The sequence below is a fragment of the Trachypithecus francoisi genome, unplaced genomic scaffold (assembly GCF_009764315.1).
Source record: "Trachypithecus francoisi isolate TF-2019V2 unplaced genomic scaffold, Tfra_2.0 Lachesis_group13, whole genome shotgun sequence".
In the NCBI taxonomy this organism is placed as follows: domain Eukaryota; kingdom Metazoa; phylum Chordata; class Mammalia; order Primates; family Cercopithecidae; genus Trachypithecus; species Trachypithecus francoisi.
The window spans coordinates 63,582,991-63,604,194 of NW_022681458.1; the positions used below are offsets into that span (position 1 = coordinate 63,582,991).

Sequence of the window (21,204 nt, forward strand, 5' to 3'; positions counted from 1 at the left end):
GGGGCGTAGCCGTAGCTACGGCACCAAGGCTCCGCCCCCGCCCTTCCCGCCCCCTCGCTAGAGGAACGCAAGCAGGAGGAGGGGGAGTCGGAGGCGGCGGCGGCGCTGGAGCTCCTCCTGGGGACCAGCGACCCGGGGAGCTAGCACGTCGCTCCGCACCGCTCTTCCTCCACCCGCTGAGCCGTCCCTTCTCGCCATGTCCCAGAGCAGGCACCGCACCGAGGCCCCGCCGCTGGAGCGCGAGGACAGTGGGACCTTCAGGTCAGCGTGCGGGCAGTCGGGGCCCCAGGGCCGGGAGCGTTGGGCGGCGAGACCGGGGCGCGGGAGCCGGCCCTCCAGAGGCATTCTGGGTAAAACCTTGCCTGGAGCCCACGCCTCCGCGACTGTGGGCGCTCGGCCCCGCCCTCTCGGTTGCGAGGGTTGGGGTCTGCGTCCGGACCCCGCCCCTCTCGTGGCCCCAGGCGGCGCGCGGGGCTATGGAGGTGGCGCGTGGTCGCCGCGCCCAGGAAGGGATCGTCAGGTTTGTTCTGAGAGGCTGCGGCGCTGCTACCAGCCCTGTTCTGTTGAGACTGTCTCCTACCCGCATTCAAGTTCTCTCTCTAAGGACCTCGCTCACCCCGCCTGCCCCTGCGGGGTGACTGCCGCAGCGGGGCCGGAAGACAGGTGCTCCCCAGCCTCGCCAGCACTGGCCCTGGCCGCCGGGGAACTCCCCGCCTCCCTCGTCACCGTCGGTGGCGGTCAAAACTGGCCTCTGTACGCTTCTGCTTCAGTCTCCAATTTGGCATGCAAAGCACACCTTTTTCTGGTTTTTGCAGTTTGGGGAAGATGATAACAGCTAAGCCAGGGAAAACACCGATTCAGGTATTACACGAATACGGCATGAAGACCAAGAACATCCCAGTTTATGAATGTGAAAGATCTGATGTGCAAATACATGTGCCCACATTCACCTTCAGAGTAACCGTTGGTGACATAACCTGCACAGGTCTGTATACACAGTTAACCTGGATGACCGAGTGGGTTGGCAGTCAATACTTGATGTTGCTTTTCAGTTCGGAAAAGTGCTCTTTTTGCCAGACAGCTGTGAGGAACAGGTTCTGAAACTGAGACCTCTCATCTCCGGTCCTTAGGGCTTTTCAGCTTCATCTGATTCTCTTCCTAATTTTCTCTTCACCAGATACCAAAGAAGCTCAGAAACTAAAAAGTTACCCAGCCATCCTGCACGACTCTTCTCATACCCCATGATCCTCCTAGGGTTCTTCTAAGAATTAGAGGGAAGCAGGAAAGGTTCTTGGAGCAGTCATACTTGGGTCCCTAGGTACTGTGAAGTTTCATAGATTATAGCAGATACCAGCAGGCATGACCCCAGAATTTTCTGCACGTCTCTCCTCTCTTTATGGACTTATTTGGCACTTTAGGTCCATTGTACCACTTTTGATTCTGTATCCAAACAAAATGAGGAAGGGGAGAAGGTCCTCATACATTATATTGCATAATAACTTCTAGTTTTTGAAACGTTAACAGATATTTTGTATATTATCCACTTTTTAAACAAGAAGAAACAGGTTCAGAGAGATTATAAGTAACATGCCTGTAGCAATGAAGTCACATAGCAATGAAATTTTAAAGTTCATGCTTTCTTTTGGTCTGTGAGCTTGAGCAAATGATAACTAAAGTTGCTCATTTGTAAATATGGACATTATTTTTCTTATGTATCTATTTAATTGCAAACACAAAACATTGGATGCTAAGTTTAATTTGGAAGGATGCCAAGAAAAAAATTCAGTAGGAAGGCTCAAGTTCTGCCATCTGGTAAATCTGACGGCAGCATTTGTTTGTGTCCCTGGAAGTTTGGAGTCCTTTATTTTAATTGACGCCACTTTAAGAAAAGTTTAAAACTTTTTGTGTGAGGCAGTTAGATTGTAGGTGCTGGCCGGAAGGGTCCCCATGGGAACCATAGAGTCAACACTGCATTACTTACTTTAGCTAGTCTATTTCTAGAAAATCAGGAAGAATTCAAGAAAAAGGAGGCTTTTTCCCTCTCAATGTGTTTTAGACCCCAAATTAACAACCTATGGCAACCGTTCTGCCTACACCCTCTTCTCACACTACCATGGCTTCCTGTGCAAGCTTATCTGCCTCCATGGTTTCCGATACTATCTAAAGGCTAATAATTCTGAAATGTCTGTCTACATCCCAAGCCCAGTTACAGAATAGTTTATCAGTCTGTGCTTGCTGAGCATCTTTGCTTGGATGACACAGAGGCCCCTCAAGCCTCTCATTGTCCCAAACTGAATCCATCTTTGCCCTCAAACCCATTCTTCCTGCATTCCCTTTCTCTGTAAAAGCTCCACAATCACCTAGTTCAGTAGAAATGTGGGTTTTGTCTTCCTACTTCCCATCTCCCTCCCTCTTGTCCAGTCTGTTAAACTCCATCCGTTGGAGTTTAATAATCCACTAAATAGCCACTGAATCTGTCTGCTTCTCTCTCCTGGCCATTGCCACTGCCTAGGCGACCATCATCTCTCACTTGGATTGTAGCTGCATTCTTGTAGCTACATGTTTACCTTCTAGTCTTGTGATGTCCTTTTGTCACATGACATCCAGTGTTCATCCTTTTTTTTTTTTTGAGACGGTCTAATTCTGTCGGGGAGTGCAGTGGCATGATCATAACTCACTGCAACCTCAGTCTCCTGGACTGGAGCAATCCTCCTGCCTCAGCCTCTTGAGTAGCTGGGACTACAGGTGCACACCACCATGCCTAGCTAATTTTTCTGATTTTTAATAGAGACAAGGTCTCAGTGCATTGCCTAGGCTGGTCTTGAACTCTTGGCGTCAAACAATCTTCCCACCTCAGCCTCTCAAAGTGTTGGGATTACAGGCGTGAGCCACCTCACCCACCCTTAACAACCAGTATTCTTTCCAGCATTCATATGTCTTCCTCGTCTCAAAATCCATTCAGTGGTTTCCCTGTAACCCTCTGGATAAACACATGTTTTTTGTTTGTTTGTTTCCGAGACAGAGTTCCACTCTTACACCCAGGCTTGAATGAAGTGGCACGATCTCAGCTCACTGCAACCTCTGCCCCCTGGGTTCAAGCGATTCTCCTGGCTCAGCCTCCTGAGTAGCTGGGATCACAGGTGCCTGCCACCACGCCCGGCTAATTTTTGTATTTGTAGTAGAGACGGGGTTTCGCCATGTTGGCCAGGCTAGTCTGGAACTCCTGACCTTAGGCGATCCACCCGCCTCAGCCTCCCAAAGTGCTAGGATTATAGGCGTGAGCCACTGAGCCCAGCGCAATACCATGTTTCTTAACATGACTTACAGCCTTACTTCTTACACTTTAAAAAAGCTGTTACACTTTAGCCAAAGCCAACTACTTGGGATTCTTGAGAACACTGTGCTGTATGTTGCCTTTGAGCCTTTGCAGGTGCTCTTTTTCTCTGCCTAGAATGCTCTTTCTACTCTCCCATCTCTCTTCACTTTATTAGCTGTTACTCATCATTTAGGTCTCCATTTAGTTATCTCTTCCTTCATGAAACCTTTCTGAATCCTTACAAAGAGTCGGAGAGCCGCTGCTTTTATGTGCTCCCCTACAGCCTGCACTTAGGCTTGTTGTAACATATCCCATTCCATATTTCAGGTGCCTATTAACAGACAAAAATCCCACACCAGGCTGTTGACTCTTGAGGGCAGGGCCCCTGTATGCTATATCCCTAATACCTCTGTTAGCAGATAAATATATGGTTTGTGTGTCTTCTCACACTTGAGTGCCACACTTAAAACTTATCCCATGAGGGTATGGGAGTTTGAACTTAAAAGGAAGAAGATTGAATTTATCATTTGCCATTGCGATTGCTTACTGAAATTAGACATCAGTCTTATCCCCGGTCCCAACTTAGCTACCCATGCAGAAGATACAGACTGTCCAGAAGATACATAACAAGCTGTCACCTTACTCCATAAAACACTTTCCTGTTGTACCCAACACATAATTATGACTGCTCAGCCTAGCAGAGCAGTTTGATACATTATAGGACAGGCTATTCGAATAAAATTATGCACATTTTGCTGTCAAACAGTTCTGCTGTAAATGGTTCCTTTAAAAGAAACTTCTTGTTGCAGAAGAATTTCCCCTCCAGGAATAAAGGAAGAGTAAAATACTAAGCTGCATTTCTTCAGAGGTGTGACACGGTCTACTTTCTTACCATGTTATGTAATAAACGTATATAATGTAGAAATAAGGATTTTTATGCAGGTATGCATAGAATTAAATATATAGAACTTTAAAAGTTATTTTTTGAAATATTTTTCACATGGTGAGTATTTTATTAGTGTGTAACCACATGTAGTGTATATTTTTATTACCTAGTATGTGTACGTAAAATCTATAGTGACTTTGTTTTGTGTTTTGAAAACATCTCTGTAAGCCGCACATTTTTGTAGGAGATAAAGACTTCTTTTTTTAAATCTTAATTCAGGTGAAGGTACAAGTAAGAAGCTGGCGAAACATAGAGCTGCAGAGGCTGCCATAAACATTTTGAAAGCCAATGCAAGTATTTGGTGAGCTAAATTTCTTTGTATTCAGCAGCTCAAAAATATCATGGCTGAGGTAAGATTAAAAATTTAAACATGCTTACAAAAGCAACAAAGTGAACAGTTGTTAGCATCCTACCTCTCTAATTATATTTCCTTATGCAGACTTATCATCCATGAAAGAAAACTTTATTGAATCAAATCCAGCAGGTAGCTGTTAAATGAAGGCGCTCATGAATTAGGCTTTACTGTTTTTTTTTTTTTTACATGGGGTGCAACAGTAGAAAATCAGTGCTTCTTGCAAATATTAATATTAACATTTTGTATTTAGACTTTGATTATTTCTATATTGAAGACAACAGAGTGTGAGATGGAGAAAGATCCACTAAAAGTACTCTTTTAGGAATTATAATTTTGAAGAAGCAGGCAGAGGTTTTCTTTTATTATATAATATATACCAAAAGAAGAGAATGTTAAGTGGGATATTCTTGACATATCTTTCCAAAGTAAGATTTTTTACTACTCTAGGTGTTTCTGGATAGAATATTGGTCCTGGAGCATCTCACATATTATAGTAGTGTCCACTGGGCCTACTCTGGAGCTTGGCATATTTTCAAGTTCTTCTTGTGTATGCACTCACATTAGCCTGAAGTACGATCTGTTGTAATCTGCTTATAGCTGACAGTAGAGACCCAGGGAATTTGGGATGGGTTTTTTGTTCCTAGTCATAGAAAGGCTTTTGGATTAGGGGTGTAGTTAGGTTCTCATGTAGTATTCCTCTCTTTTTGTAAATCATTCTAAACCATTTGGGTAGTTAAGAACTAACCAGTGACACGGCAACCCTCTAGATAAGCAGCTGCCCAAGATAAGCCTTGCATTTTGCAAGATGATGCTTCATTCTCTAGCGTCATGCATTATAATTGATCTATGCCAGGCTGGGTGGGGTGGCTCACGCCTGTAATCCCAGCACTTTGGGAGGCTGAGGTGGGTGGATCACTTGAGGCCAGGAGTTCAAGACCAGCCTGGCCAACATGGCAAAACCCCGTCTCTACTAAAAATACAAAAATTAGCCAGGCATGGTGGCAGGCACCTGTAATCCCAGCTACTTGGGTGGCTGAGGCACAAGAATCACTTGAACCCGGGAGGCAGAGATTGCAGTAAGCTGAGATTGCGCCACTGAACTCCAGCCTGTGAAACCCAGTCTCAAAGAAAAACAAGGCCAGGCGTGGTGTCTCACATCTGTAATCCTGGCACTTTGGAAGGCCAAGATGGGCAGATCACTTGAGTCAGGTGTTCGAGACCAGCCTGGCCAACATGGTGAAACCGCATCTCTACTAAAAATACAAAAAATTAGCCAAGTGTGGTGGCACGCTCCTGTAATCCCAGCTACTTGGGAGGCTGAGACACGAGAATCCCTTGAACCCAGTAGACAGAGGTTGCAGTGAGCTGAGATTGCACTATTGCACTCCAGCCTGGGCGACAGAGCAAGACTCTGTGTCCAAACAAACAAACAAAAGACATGCCAAATGACGTGGCAGGTATTGAGTTCTCCCCCACTGGTGATGACCATGCTGTTTCTGTACAGCCTGAAGGTGAACCCAACCATTAAGTACACTTGTAGAAATGAGGGGTATGGAGTGTCCTTTCTGCATCTGGGCACTTCACTTTGTCAGCAAAAAAAGCTAACAAACTTTACTATATTTGTGCTTCTTGACAGATAAAATGGGAATTACTAAGCTGTAATCAGGCCTAAAGTGGCCTGACTTAATACAGAGACTTTCTCACTTCTCCATCACAATTATTTGGGTAGCTTCGGCATGCAGCATTGTAAGTGAATACTCGTATCTCATCAGCCTATGTAAAGCTTGAAATTCTCGCAGTTGGAAAAAAAAAGAAAAAACCTTGAGGAAGTGGCAATAACTAAACCTCACTTGTCATGGAAAAATGACTCCAGTTGCCTAGGTGGTAGTAACCTTGAAATGCGCTTATTCAATTTTAAGCACTGACCTGCCAAGTAACTAGTAATTCCCAACTCCCTAGAAGAGGTCATTCTCTTTTTCCCTAATCATAATCCCTACATGCTAAAACCAAATTCATCTAAGCCATCTATTTTATGCAGGATACATGTAAATCTTAGAGGGATTATCCCAGCACTGAGCAGATGATAGATCAAACAGATCTCTCTTCATAGTTCTCTGGATGAAAAAACAATATTTATAAATAATCTGTATTGTTCACATTACCAGGTTCAATTTTCTGGATCATTGTTACTCTTCCATTTTTTGCATAGTTGTAACAGAGTGTTCTTTAAATTTTTTTTATGACATGCCTATTACATACAAAACACCACAAAGCTTATGTAGGTAAGTGATACATAGGCCCTACCTCAAGGAGCTTATAATCTGAATAGGGGAGAGGTATGGTGAAGGATGGACAAATTATATGTATTTGTAAGAGTATATAATTTATGGTAAAACAATTTCCTCAAGAAAGGATTAAACCATGTGTTACAATGTTTCAAAGAAGGGAGAGATTATAAACCATTGGGATAAAAGGATAGGCTTCTTGGAGAAAGTGTCATTTGAGATATAACTTGGATGACAGATAGATCAGATTCCCATAGAAGAGGCCTGAGAAAAGGGCATTCCATGTAGAAGGAATGACAAGAGCAAAGACATAGAGAGTTAATTAGAAAATGCTTGTCATTTATTTCATAATTCGGGGGAAATGATTTTGTTTTATAACACTTTAAAAAAATATTTAGCTTTGCAGTTCCTGACCCCTTAATGCCTGACCCTTCCAAGCAACCAAAGAACCAGCTTAATCCTATTGGTTCATTACAGGTAAGTTGTACAGTTCTTTGCCTACTGATGAAATATATAGTAAGTTTGTAATATCAGAGGGGCTAACACAAGGAATTAATATTTTAAAGACAAGATAGTGATATATTTTGTTTTCCAACTTACGATCATTAGATTTATAGAGCTAACTTGAAATTATTTTCCTATTTATGTTTTGGATTTTCTTCCATATACAGTATTTGCCTTTGGCTTATAGAATTCTCATTTAAGATCAATAGGCCCTCAGTGCACATGGGTAGAGTGTTTTATACTTTAAGAATAGTTCTTGCTACTCTTGTGACAAATCTCTTTCTACTTCTGTTGAGACAGAAGACTTTATAAAGAGCCTAAATCAAATCAGTGAACCTAACTCAAGAAAAGGAGTCTGCTTATTTTACCAAAAAAAAATATATTTATATCTACACACACTCACACATGCACACATATTCAGCTTTGAATTTCTATATGCAGAATATCCTTCTTGCAGACTATTCATGTGCTCTGTTAGGCCATTCCCCTCCCCATTATTCAGCCAGTCCTTTGGTCTCCTTTTCCAGCACTATGAGCTTTTCTATAGTTTTCTTCACCTTCTGTCCCCCACCTCATCCAAGTCTGTTGTTTGCTGTCCCTACTCCTCATGTGTTCTTGGCCAGCTGTGGGTTTGGAAGTCTATAGCTAGGAGGGGAGGGACTTTAGGAACTGATGGCAGTGAAACCTGTAGATGGTCTCCTCTGGTGTTCCCAAAGGGCGGTAGTAGCCTGTTTTTCTAGTTGAAGTCTCATACCAGCTCACTATGGTTTAATTCAAGAACACCATTCATAGCTGAAAACTGATTCAGTTTTGGTATTGGGATATAAAGATATAAAATGCAGGAATGTCTCTGAGAAACAGAGGGTCTTCCCTCTTTTTTCCGTTGCAGAAAATCACTATTCTTTTCAAACATATACATAGAAATGGGATCAAAATTAAGAAAATATTTATGTGATTGAGCCATTGCATAAAATTACTATTAAAGCCTCATCTTGATTTTATAGGAATTGGCTATTCATCATGGCTGGAGACTTCCTGAATATACCCTTTCCCAGGAGGGAGGACCTGCTCATAAGAGAGAATATACCACAATTTGCAGGCTAGAGTCATTTATGGAAACTGGTACTTATTTCTTACAATTAAAGGCATTTGAAATATTTTCAGATGATGAATGACTATAGAAATTTCTGTCGTAATGTTTTCAAATATTTCTATGCAGAAAAATTGATATACTCCTCTTATAGTCTCTGACTTTCTGATGTTGAACTTAAGTATAAATATTTGGCTTAAGATACTTAGTCTTAATTTGATATATTTAAAAATCATAGATTATTAATAGAAACTATTGGCTTTGTACTTTAAACAGTCTTCATTGATAAATTAGTGACTTAAAAAAACTCATTTTGGAGACAAAGCTATAGTAAATCTCTTGGATTTTATTTAATAGCTAGTCTATCTAGAAAATAGGACTAGAGGAAGATTACACTTGAAAATGATATGATTCATAAGAGACTAGATGGCAAATAATTGCAGTGAAATAAAAATGAAAATTATCTTTCTTAATTGTAGCAACTTTTATGTTATAAAGGATATAAACTGTAAGAAACACTGTCACTTTAGAAAGTACTAGTGAGAATTCCCGTTAACTTCTCTGGCATGTTTTTGTCATTTTTTAAAGTGGCTTAAAATGGGATTTTATCTTAACTAGATAATAGTTTCAAGTAATAAGAAACTGTTTGCCTTTGGGAGGTAGTGTGGGCTATTACAGAAAGCACCAGGTCAAAAGCAAGAACCTCAGCTTCCATCTTTGATGCAGTCCTTGATTTGCAAAGTTAAGCAAATTACTTAATCTCTCTGGACCTCAGTTTTTTAATCTATAAAACAAAAACATGGGGATAGATACTTGTGGTATCTTTCAACTCCAGCATCCCCTGTGCCTTTCTTATTCCTGTTTAAAGGAATTCCATATAATTGTCAGTTTAGAGAAGATCACAAGCAGGAAATAGACATCGAGAGAGAGAAGAGTTATAATTCAGATGTATTTTAATAAATATGAATAATTGGTCAGAATTAAACCAAATGTGGTTCAGTAATGCTAGACATAGGAAAATACAATTATTATAGAAAACCAGAAAGCATAACTATTAAAAACTTAAATGCCTTCAAAAGTGTAAGAATTAGTAACTATACAGGCCAGGCACAGTGGCTCACACCTATAATCCCAGCCCTTTGGGATGCTGAGGTGGGCCAATTGTCTGAGGTCAGGAGTTCGAGACCAGCCTGGCCAACATGGCAGAAACCTGTCTGTGCTAAATATAAAAAATTAGCCAGGTGTGGTGGCAGGCACCTGTAATCCCAGCTATTTGGGGGGCTGAAGCAGGAGAATTGCTTGAACCCAGGAGGCGGAGGTTGCAGTGAGCCAAGATTGCATCACTGCACTTCAGCCTGGGCAACAGAGCAAGACTCCATCTCAAAAAAAAAAAAAAAAAGAATTAATAGCTATACAAAAAAAATAACACAACAAGCAAAGATATCAGGTCAGTAAGAACATAAAAACCATGAGGTTCTCTGATTAAATACAATACTTTATACTGTGGACACTAATTTCTTTTCTAAATCTACCATTTCTTTTTCTTTGTTCAGGAAAGGGGGCATCAAAAAAGCAAGCCAAAAGGAATGCTGCTGAGAAATTTCTTGCCAAATTTAGTAATATTTCTCCAGAGAACCACATTTCTTTAGTGAGTAATGTTGACAGCTATGATGTTAATGTCATTAAGCATTTCTTGCTGTAGGAAACTTTCCTTGATTTCTTATTGTATGGCTACTTCAGAGTTGTGATTTTTAGAAATCTCTTCATTATTCAGTTATACACTACCCCATTTTTAGCTGCTTCCTGTTTGTGAGTCAGGATCACAAAGGCAATTAGGTAAGAGAGCTTGGGAGACACAGTCAAATTCAGAATAATAGGATGGGATGTAAAGATGATAGGCCAGTAGTACCATTTTTGCCTTCAAAGTGACAGCGCATTTCCATCCCTTTGTTCATTCATTCACTCAGCAAACATTTAGTGAGCTCATACTGTGTGCTAAGTGTTGCTTTGGGTACTAGGTTGCAGTGGATAAGCAGTCCCTGTCTCTAAGGAGTTTATAGACTACTGAAAGAGAGGAACGAACTCTATAGTCCTTACAGAGTGTGATGTGGGAACACAGAAGAAAGCATCCAACCAAAACAGGTTTGGAGACAGATTCCAGGAAGAAGTAATGTCTAAGCCAAGACCTGTAGGTCTAGAATGGGGGAAAGGAATTCCAGAGAGAAGAAAAAGCGTGTGCAAAGGCCAGGAGTGAAACATCGTATGCAGTCTAGGAGCCCTAAGTGATTTGTTGTGTGTAGAGCATAGTGTTGGAGGAAGGGAGTCTCAATAAAGCCAGCAAAGTAAGGAGGGATTAAATCTTAAAGGGACCCCTATATAAAGAAAGTGAACTTTATCCCAAGGGTAGTACAAAGTCATTAAAGAATTTTAATCTGGGAAGGACAGGATCTAGTCTAAACATTAGAAGGAAATCACTTGGCTGCATTATGGTGAGTGAGTGAAATTAGGATCAAAGAGACCTGCGAGAGTGCTGTTATAGAAGACACATGAGACATGACAGCTTGAACTCAGGTAGTGACTGGGAAAATGGAGAGAGATGGGTAGATTTTAAAGTTATCTAGAAAACTGAGGTAAAGTGGCATGGTAATTGATTGGATGTAGGAAGCAAGGGAAAGGGAGGAAATTACTATTTTAAGCTTGGCAATAGCAAGAGGGGAGCAGATAATGAACTAAATGTATTGAATTTGAAGTGCTTGTGGAATAGTTTATGGAATAGCTAAGTGAATATATCGAGTAGCTGAACAAATAAATACAGAGCTTAAGAGACTGAGACCTACACACGATATATAACTTCAGATTCTGATATTCATAGATAGGTGTTGTCATGTGATACATTATCTGAGAGTAGTGTATTAGGTGGGAAATAAAAAAGTACAACTATAGCAACTTCTTCACTGAGCTTATGATAAAATAAGACCTCATTCTTTAGAAAAAAAACAAAGACTATACAAATGAGTAATATAATTTGATTCTACTTTTTTAATAGAAAAATTAACACTGCATTTACTGCTTTTGGAATTTAGATCAACAATATCACCAAAATTACAAAGCACAGATAGGTTTACAGGTGAAATTGGTCAAATCTTCAAAGAAGAGATCATTTCCAATGCTATTTAAACTCTTTTCAGGCAATGTGTATATAACATAAAGGAAACTTTGAAATTTATTCTCCAAAACCAACATAATACACCAAAACCTGACAATAGCAAGTTCAACAGAAAAAAAAAAAAAAAATTGTAGATCAATATGCCTTATGGTAAAATGGTAAAACCTTTGTAAAATGTTCAGTTCAACATTAAAATAATAATAAAACATTGACAAGTAGGGTTTATTTAACTAATGCAAGACTATTTCAAGGTTAGTAAGTTGGTTACTTTAACCACATTAGTGTGTTAAAGAGTAATATATAATCCTCTCAATGGATGACAAAAAATTTTGATAAAACTCAGCAATCATTACTGATAAAAACTTTGAAAAAAACCAAAATCATGGTTATATATTTACACATTGTACTCATTCCCATTAATATCAGAAATAAGGATGCCCACCAACACCACTTTTATTTAACCTTGTTCTAGAAGTACCTACCAATTAAAAACAAATTAGACAAGAGAAAACAGGAAGAAGTTGGAAATAAGAGGAGATAAAATGGCTACTAACTGCAAATGATATGATTGTATCCATTTAAAACCCTAAAGAAAAACTACTAGAAACAGTAAGAGAATTCAAGGTAACTGATTATTAAATTAATATACAAAATCAATAGCTTTTCCATATTACTCAGAGTTATGTAGGTAACAACTAGAATAATTAAAAATAAAAAGCTAAAAATTATTGTATCTGGGAAGGGGACTGAAGGTGGGGAAGGGACAAGGCAGAGGTTGTTGCTTTTATACTTCTATACTATTTGATTTTTTGCTGTATGTGTATAGCCACTTTGACACAACTTACGAAGCTTGGTAACATTGGACATTTTATAGAAAAATAGAAAATCTATTCTGAAAAAATATACTAGAAAAAAGTCAATAGTTTTCTTTACAAATAATAACTAGAATATAGAAGATCCCAATTTAAATTGTAGAAACAGGGATAGGATATCTGAAAATAAACTTAAAAAGAAATGCGCAGGACCATGTGAGGAAAACTCTACTAACGAATAGAGCAGAAAATATTGTAAGTATATTTAACTGTAATGTGGTCTCACTCAAAACCTACCAGCGTTCATTTTGGACCTTCATACACCTTTATTGAAGTTTATCTGGAAAAAAACCCTCAAGAATAACCAAGAAAACTGAAAAGGAAGGGTTGGGAGAGCAAGGGTGTGCTGCTTTACCAGAGAACAAAACATACTGTAAAACTGTACTTGTCAGACAAGTTACTGGGCCAGGAATAGTCAGAGGAGCAAACAGAGAATCCAGGTGTAGATGCTAATCCACATAGGACCATAGTATATGGCAACAGTGAGATTTCAGATCAGTGGGTGAGAGGATGGATTATTCAATAATGATGTAGAAACAGTTTACATCCATTTTTAGGTGGGGGCTGTATATGTATTTGTTTATGAGTATGACATCTACTTAGGATGCTTCCTTATTCTTTACACCAAAATAAATTTCAGATGGATCAAAGATTTGAACATAAAAATTTAAAACAGTATAAGTATTAGGAAACATGGAAGAGTTTTTCTTTTAAAAAATCTTAGCATGGGGAAAGCATTTTAACTTAAAACCTAGAAGGTTAAAAGATTAATAAATTTGGCAACATAAAACCTACTGCACAGCAAAAAAATCTGTAAATCAAGAGAATAAAAAGAAAGTGGGAAGAAATTATTTTCAACATATAAAGGAACTGTTTTCAGTACCAACTTTAAAGCTCTTTTATACACATCTGCACACAGCAGCACATGTCTGTAGTCCCAGCTACTGGGGAGGCTAAGGTGGGAGGATTGCTAGATCCCAAGAGTTTGAGAGTTAAGCCACATAGCAAGACCCTAACTCTTAAAAAATGGAAAATTTAAAAAGCTCTTATGCATCAGTTAAAAAGACAACCCAGCCGGGTGCGGTGGCTCACGCCTGTAATCCCAGCACTTTGGGAAGCTGAGGCGGGCAGATCACAAGGTCAGGAGATCGAGACCATCCTGGCTAATACGGTGAAACCCCATCTCTACTAAAAATACAAAAAATTAGCCAGGCGTGGTGGTGGGTACCTGTAGTCCCAGCTACTCGAGAGGCTGAGGCAGAAGAATGGCATGAATCCGGGAGGCAGAGCTTGCAGTGAGCCGAATCGCACCACTGCACTGCAGCCTGGGCGACAGAGCAAGACTCCGTCTCACAAAAAAAAAAAAAAAAAAGACAACCCAGTAGAAGAAATGCAAACGATTAAGGAAAAAAAGAAAAGAAAAAATATTCAACTTTATTCATGCAAGATAAAATATTTTCACCTTTTAGATTGGCAAAAACTACAAAATTTGATAATAGCTGGTATTAGGGTATGAGAAAACAAGCCCCCTCCAAGACAGTTGGTAGGAGTATAAATTGGTTCAGAAATCAGTTTGGAAGTGTTTATCAAAATTAAAAGTTTACATGTTCTTTGACTTAGCAGTTCCACTTCTAGAAATAATTCTACAGAGAAACTCATTCAAGTGCAAAAGAGTGTTTATTGTTAGTAAAAGCAAGAAGCCAGAAACAACCTAAAGCTCACAGTTGGAGATTCATAAGGTAAATACAGTGCATATATGTGCACTGATAAAAGAACAATGAACAAGATGTAGAGGAATAAGTTATCATTTGCTTTAAAAGATTGTGTGTGCTTGCATATGCATAAAACATTTATGGGAAGATACTGAAAAATGTTTAACAGTACGTCTAAGAAATAGAACAGAAGTCTTCAGGGAATGGGTGGTAAGGAAGAGAGACTGTACTCTTCATTATATATTTGTTCTTAGTGCATGTATGTATTTTTTTAACCATGTAAATAGTGTTTTTTAATTTATTTTAAAACAGTATTTTAAAGTTTCTATAATGTAAATTTTTATTTGGTAAATCTAACAAATTAATTCCATATCATGCCATCTCTAAAATCTTTTGGAAATTGCCTCCCCTCTGTCATGCTCATTAATAAAATAAGATTAAGAGTAGTAACCCTACTTACTTCAGAAAGTAGTTGTTTTTATTAATGGCATATGAAAGCAATTTGAGAACCATAAACTAATATGGAAATATGAGGCATTCTAAGGACAGAGATGAAAATGGAAGGATATAGGGGAGAATAAAAGAAAGAGGAAAAGCAGAAAGAAAAAGGAAAAAGTACTCAGTTGGGTTCTGGGATAGAAGTCTGATAAGAACTTTTTGACATCCTGTCATTTATTTGAATGACTTGTTCCTCAAACCCAGCTTGCACATTTCATGTTTTTTTTATAGTTATTTTTTTCTGTTTTATAGCTGTCAGTTATAGTGATTGATATTTAATTTAAAAAAACAAAGATATGAAAATTGTTTTATATTTTAATCTGCAAATTGCTCCATTAGGCAGATTTCATTATTTATGGATTTACTTACCGTGCTCCCAAATATCTTGTACCTCTTAATGTGACCATCAGAAAACTCGACTGAGAAACATTTGTACTATACAAAATACAAAATACTTTCAGTATATTATTGCAAGTGCTTCTTAAAAACATATTTTGTAGTACCTGTTAAATGTGTACTTTTTAATGTCTTGTTTAAATTGGAAAATTTACCAAATGTTATCCATTTAAACATGCTTTATAACATATTAAATGTGAGTGCTTAATAAGTACTCTTAATTATACTGGTACTGGTGTTAGAACCCAGTCGTAGTCAAGAGTCTAAATCTTCATCTCTGTTTTTCAGACAAATGTAGTAGGACATTCTTTAGGATGTACTTGGCATTCCTTGAGGAATTCTCCTGGTGAAAAGATCAACTTACTGAAAAGAAGCCTGCTTAGTATTCCAAATACAGATTACATCCAGCTGCTCAGTGAAATTGCCAAGGAACAAGGTTTTAATATAACATATTTGGATATAGGTATGATTTTTTTTCTTTGGCTTTCCCAAGACATGTTTATTTACAAATGTGTTTGAGGAATGAAAATTTCTATTGTAATTTATTTTATTGATCAGGGATTCTAAGTATATATAATTACTAGACCAGTAATATATATAATTGATGTGTCCCATTTTTGTGGATAGTAATAAGAGCTAACATCTATACAGTTATAACAAAAACAACAATAGCAAAGATAGAGTTTTACTATGTGCCAGGCATTGTTCTAAGATTACATGTATCTACTTACTGAATCCTCAGATTAACTCTATGAAGCAAATTCTGTTATCCTTATTTATAAGTGAAGAAAGAAAGGCACAGAAAGGTTGAGAAACTTGCCTAAGATCACATAACTAGTCAGTGGTAGAGCAAGATTTGGGGAAGAGTCCCAGAAGATACCCTGGCTGTTAAACTAGCTCTGCTGGGCGGCTGGGCAAATGAAAAGGCACCTACATTTCTAGCACAAGTACCAAGTTTGTGGCGCCCAGACCTTTTCTCTCTACTTTGTCACTGTATGCTGATTCTGGGAGGTAAATGGAAACAAGTCAGTTTATAGTTTTATCCCTTCCCAGCCATCAACATCTGTATTTTCTCTAGCCCTTAATCATTTGGATAGACAAATATGGACAGATGGGAAAGCAAGTCAGTATGGATTTTCTTTTAATTCAATTTATAAAGCTAATTAGTTGTGTGTGTTTGGTGTCTTGATTTTGTTTTTTTTGTTTTTTTTGTTTTTTTTTGAGACAGAGTCTTGTTTCTGTTGCCCAGGCTGGAGTACAGTGGCACAATCTCAACTCACTGCAACCTGTGCCTCCCAGGTTCAAGCGATCCTTCTGCTTCAATCTCCCAAGAAGCTGGGATTACAGGCACCCACCACCACGCCTGGCTAATTTTTTTTTTCCCCCGAGATGCAGTCTTGATCTATTGCCCAGGCTGGAGTGCAATGGTGTGATCTCAGCTCACTGTAACCTCTGCCTCCCAGGTTCAAGCAATTCTCCTGCCTCAGCCTCCCAAGTAGCTGGGACTACAGGTGTGTACCACCATGCCCAGCTAATTTTTGCATTTTTAGAAGAGACGGGGTTTCACCATGTTGGCCAGGCTGGTCTCAAACTCCTGACCTCATGATCCACCCACCTTGGCCTCCCAAAGTATTTTTTAGTAGAGATGGGAGTTTCACCATGTTGGCCAAGCTGGTCTCAAACTCCTGACCTCAAGTGATCTGCCCACCTCGGCCTCCCAAAGTGCTGGGATTACAGGTGTGAGCCACCGTGTGTGGCCAAAGTGTCTTGATTTAATGTGTGAGAAATTTTATATCCTTATCCAACCACAGAGAGATGTGGGGACCTTGCTTGTCAGGGTCCCCTGACCCTGGGAAAGTAGGGCACTTAGGGGCTCAAAGAACTTCTGATATTCTCTGCTACTTTGGGATTGAAGGACGGGTCAAGTGCGTTGTCTTAGTAAACCAATAATGATGCAGAACCTGAGAAGTCAGTGCAGACAGATGGTTAGAGAAGGTGGCTGATGAAAAATTAATCGGGTGTGGTGGCACATGCCTGTAGTCCAGGCTCCTAGGGAGGCTGAGGTGGGGACAATGACTTGAGCCCCTGAGGTTGAGGCAGCAGTGAGCCATGATCATGCAGCTGCTTTCCAGCCTGGGTGACAGAGTGAGACTTGTCTCAAAAGAAAAGAGGCCAGAGGCCAGGTGCCTGTAATCCCAGCACTTTGGGAGGCCAAGGCAGGCGGATCACCTGAGGTCAGGAGTTTGAGACCAGTCTGACCAACATGGTGAAACCCCGTCTCTACTAAAAATACAAAAATTAGCCAGGCATGGTGGTGTGCACCTATAATCCCAGCTACTCGGGAGGCTCAGGTGGTGGGAGAATCGCTTGAACCTGGGAGGCGGAGGTTGCAGTGAACCGAGATCACACCACTGCACTCCAGCCTGGGTGATAGAGCGAGACTCTGTCTCAAAAAAAAAAAGAAAAAAGAAAAGGTGGCTGATGAGAGACCATTCATCCAATAAATATTAGTGTCTGCAGTTTGTTGAGGGTTTAGAATACAGAGATGAATGACCCATGTCATGAATAGAACTATGGAGGATACAGAATCTGGGGGAAAAAAAGGAAACTTGAAATAAATTTTTAGATTATGAATTAATGATGCCTCTGAAACATTTCTTCCCAGTTTTGAGAACTAAATAGTTCTTGTAGAAATGGAAAGCTGCCTAAAAACCAGTCTGTTAATTAGGCTAGTTTCTATGCAGCTACCTTCAAAAGAACCTAGATATTCTCCAAAGGAGATACACAAATGGGCTGGGCACAGTGGCTCACACCTGTAGTCCCACCCCTTTGGGAGACTGAGGCATGAGGATCGCTGGAACCCAGGAGTTTGAGACCAGCCTGGGCAATATAGTGAGAGCCTGTCTCAAAATTTTAAAATTAAAAAAGAAAAATGACCAAATGACCAAAAAATACATGAAAAGATGCTCAATATCATTAGTCAATAGAGAATGCAATCAAAACCATGATAAGGTACCACTTCAAATCCACTAGGATGGCTATCATTAAGGAAATGGAAAATAGCAAGTGTTGGTGACAATGTAGAGAAATTGGAACCTTATAAGTTGCTGGTGGGAATATAAAACAGTTCAGCCTCTGTAGAATAAGCTTCTCAGTTCCTCAAGTGAATTGCCATGTGACCCAGCAACTCCACTCCTAGGAGTATAAATCAAAAACTGGTATTTAAACAAATGCCTATACACACAGATCCCTGTATATTCATAGCAGCACTATTCACAAAAGCCAAAAGGTAGAAACAGCCCAAAACATCCATCAATGAATAAGTGGATAAACAAATTGTGGACTGTCCTTCCAATGAAATATTATTCAGTTGTAAAAAGAAATGAAGTTGGCCGGGCGCGGTGGCTCAAGCCTGTAATCCCAGCACTTTGGGAGGCCGAGACGGGTGGATCACGAGGTCAGGAGATCGAGACCATCCTGGCTAACATGGTGAAACCCCGTCTCTACTAAAAAATACAAAAAACTAGCCGGGCGAGGTGGCGGGCGCCTGTAGTCCCAGCTACTCTGGAGGCTGAGGCAGGAGAATGGCATGAACCCGGGAGGCGGAGCTTGCAGTGAGCTGAGATCTGGCCACTGCACTACTCCAGCCTGGGCGACAGAGCGAGACTCCGTCTCAAAAAAAAAAAAAAAAAAAAAAGAAATGAAGTTCTAATATATGCCACAACATGGATGAGCCTCAAGCAGGGGCTGGAGGGTCAGGAGAAAAGACCTAGATACTAGAACTAGAAAGCCTCTTCACTCATTAAATAATCCCATTGTATCTGGATATTTTCCACTAAATAGAATATCAAAAATACCATTTTTATTATGCCCACTTTAAATAAGTTATACCGCACATGTTTGTTTCTTCCTCTTTGCCCTCATTTCAGCCATCTTTAGTAAGAGTGACTCATCAGTTGATGGGAAGAACGTTTGTTTCCTGGGTCAGGTATTGTTTTTAAAACACCATGACCCATTTATAGTATAAATAAAGAACTAGACTCTGCACAGACTTAAAACCTAAGAACATGAACGGACAACTCCATGAATACATGCAATCATTATGTATCAATTTTTAAAAAAATTTTAATAGAAGTCACAAGGGAGGTTTTGCCTTGATCCAAGTTGTTCCTGGTTCAAATGCCTCCTGAAAATGACGTCCTAGTGGAAAATACAATCTCTCCAGTCCTTTAACAAATGGTTCTTTCCCTTTTGAGAAAGTTACTGTATGGTTCAGTAATTTCCAAATAGTGTTCAACTAACCATATTAGAATTGCCTTGGGAACTTTTTTTTTAAATGTAGGAATCAGCCACCCGCAACCGTATATTTCTGATTGAGTGAGCTAGAGTGAAGCCTAGATATCTGTATGTCTTTAAAGCTGTCAGATCATTATGAAGTGTAATGTGTTTGAAAACTGCTACAGCTGAGCAGTTGTGGTTTTTTGTTTGTACAAGCAAAACAAAGATTGTGAGTGGTGTAGTATACTATGGATGCTTAAAAAGAAAGACAGTAATAAGAATTGTATTGTTTTTACAAAGGGATCCACTTTATACATATTGGACATTAATCATCATCCTTGAATGTGTCATTACAGATGAACTGAGCGCCAATGGACAGTATCAATGTCTTGCTGAACTGTCCACCAGCCCCATCACGGTCTGTCATGGCTCCGGTATCTCCTGTGGCAATGCACAAAGTGATGCAGCTCACAATGCTTTGCAGTATTTAAAGATAATAGCAGAAAGAAAGTAAATTTGGAGCAACTTAAAAAATCTTTCAGTAGCACATAAAAAGTTCCCTTCTGGCCCCTTCCCAAGTAAAACTTTTACCGTAGTGTTTGAGTTTATGTCTTGTTTCTAAATCTCTTCATAGATTCCATCAATACTCCAGATTTAATTATCTCCTCGTGGTTGTTATTAAGCTCTTTTTAATGGCTTCAACTTTGTATCGGTATATTGTATTTATAAACTTTGTACCACAAGACAGAGCGTAGCACCCATTTTACAGTGCCATGCACATCGGAGAAAGAAACTGCATGTTTGTTGTTGATGATGAAATAAAAATGCTAGCAACAGTCTTTCTTACTGGTGCTTAAGCTCTTTGCACAAAGCTTTATAAAGGGAATTCAAAGGAAGCCCTTTTGAATTAGAGTCTTGAGGGACAGCACTAACAGGCCTTTATTAAGTATGATTGTTAAATTTCAGGGAACATGATTGGTCTGCTCTGTATTTGAATTCATGTAACAACTGTTATGATGGGATTCTGCTCATTTTATTAAAAAGCTACTGACTTGACTGTAGTCCTGTTCTTGTTAGCCATTGTTATGAATATTTTAATGTTGATAATTCTGTTATTTACATATCTCTAATTTACTTTGAAATTCAAAGGTGAAAATAAAAAATGATGGCCTAAGCAAAATTTACAAACATACATGTAATGGGTTACTTCCTTACTTTCTCTTAAGCGTTTGCAACCTTGTATTTTTCTTTGACATAACCATACACAGGTGAATTACTAGTTTAAAAAGCATTTGACCACTCACAGTGGCTCATGCCTATAATCCCAGCTCTTTGGGAGGCCAAGGTGGGAGGATCCGTTCAGGCCAAAAGTTCGAGACCAGCCTGGGCAACATAGTGAGTCCCCATCTCTACCAAAAAAAAAAACCCAATCAGGTGTGGTGGCACACTTTTAGTCACAGCTACTCAGGAGGCTGAGGTAGGAGGACTGCTTGGGCCCAGAAGATCAAAGCTGCAGTAAGCCAGGATCACACCACTGCACTCCAGCCTGGGGATCGAGTGAGACCCTGTCTCAAAAAACAAAAAAAGCATTAGAATTACCCAAAAACCCTTCCCAGTTTATTCAGTTCAGTTGCAAGAATGTTCCAAAGTGATGAGTGATGAAAAGGTTAGGAAATAAGTCTAATGAACAGATTTTAACCTTTAGAGTTTCCATATATCATCTTGTAACATCTCAAGTCTTCCATCTGTCAGTGCCGGCTTGTACTAGCTTTCTAAGTTAGGTGGA

General features: G+C 39.5%; 1 protein-coding gene across 3 annotated transcripts; it reads left to right on the forward strand.

The window, feature by feature from the left end:
• The first annotated feature begins 30 nt into the window (after positions 1-30).
• PRKRA (protein activator of interferon induced protein kinase EIF2AK2) lies at positions 31-20,610 on the forward strand. Of its 3 annotated transcripts, none has more exons than XM_033231007.1 (8): positions 31-261; positions 816-985; positions 4,482-4,563; positions 7,301-7,379; positions 8,411-8,528; positions 10,050-10,144; positions 15,429-15,603; positions 19,775-20,610. In XM_033231007.1, exons 1-8 carry the CDS (start codon positions 197-199, stop codon positions 19,930-19,932), a joined length of 942 nt encoding a protein of 313 aa, XP_033086898.1. In that variant the 5' UTR covers positions 31-196; the 3' UTR covers positions 19,933-20,610. The 3 variants fall into 3 exon arrangements, with proteins under 3 accessions (XP_033086898.1, XP_033086899.1, XP_033086900.1); XM_033231008.1 differs by having other exon boundaries at positions 122-261; positions 4,482-4,612; XM_033231009.1 differs by lacking the exons at positions 31-261; positions 816-985; positions 4,482-4,563 and adding an exon at positions 5,901-6,363.
• Positions 20,611-21,204: the final 594 nt, after the last annotated feature.

Excerpts from the sequence above, each read along its gene's own strand:
- PRKRA (XM_033231007.1), top strand. The coding sequence starts at position 197 with ATGTCCCAGAGCAGGCACCGCACCGAGGCCCCGCCGCTGGAGCGCGAG. Across the intron at positions 986-4,481 it reads TGGTGACATAACCTGCACAG|GTGAAGGTACAAGTAAGAAG; the intron begins GTCTGTATACAC and ends ATCTTAATTCAG. Across the intron at positions 15,604-19,774 it reads TATAACATATTTGGATATAG|ATGAACTGAGCGCCAATGGA; the intron begins GTATGATTTTTT and ends GTGTCATTACAG.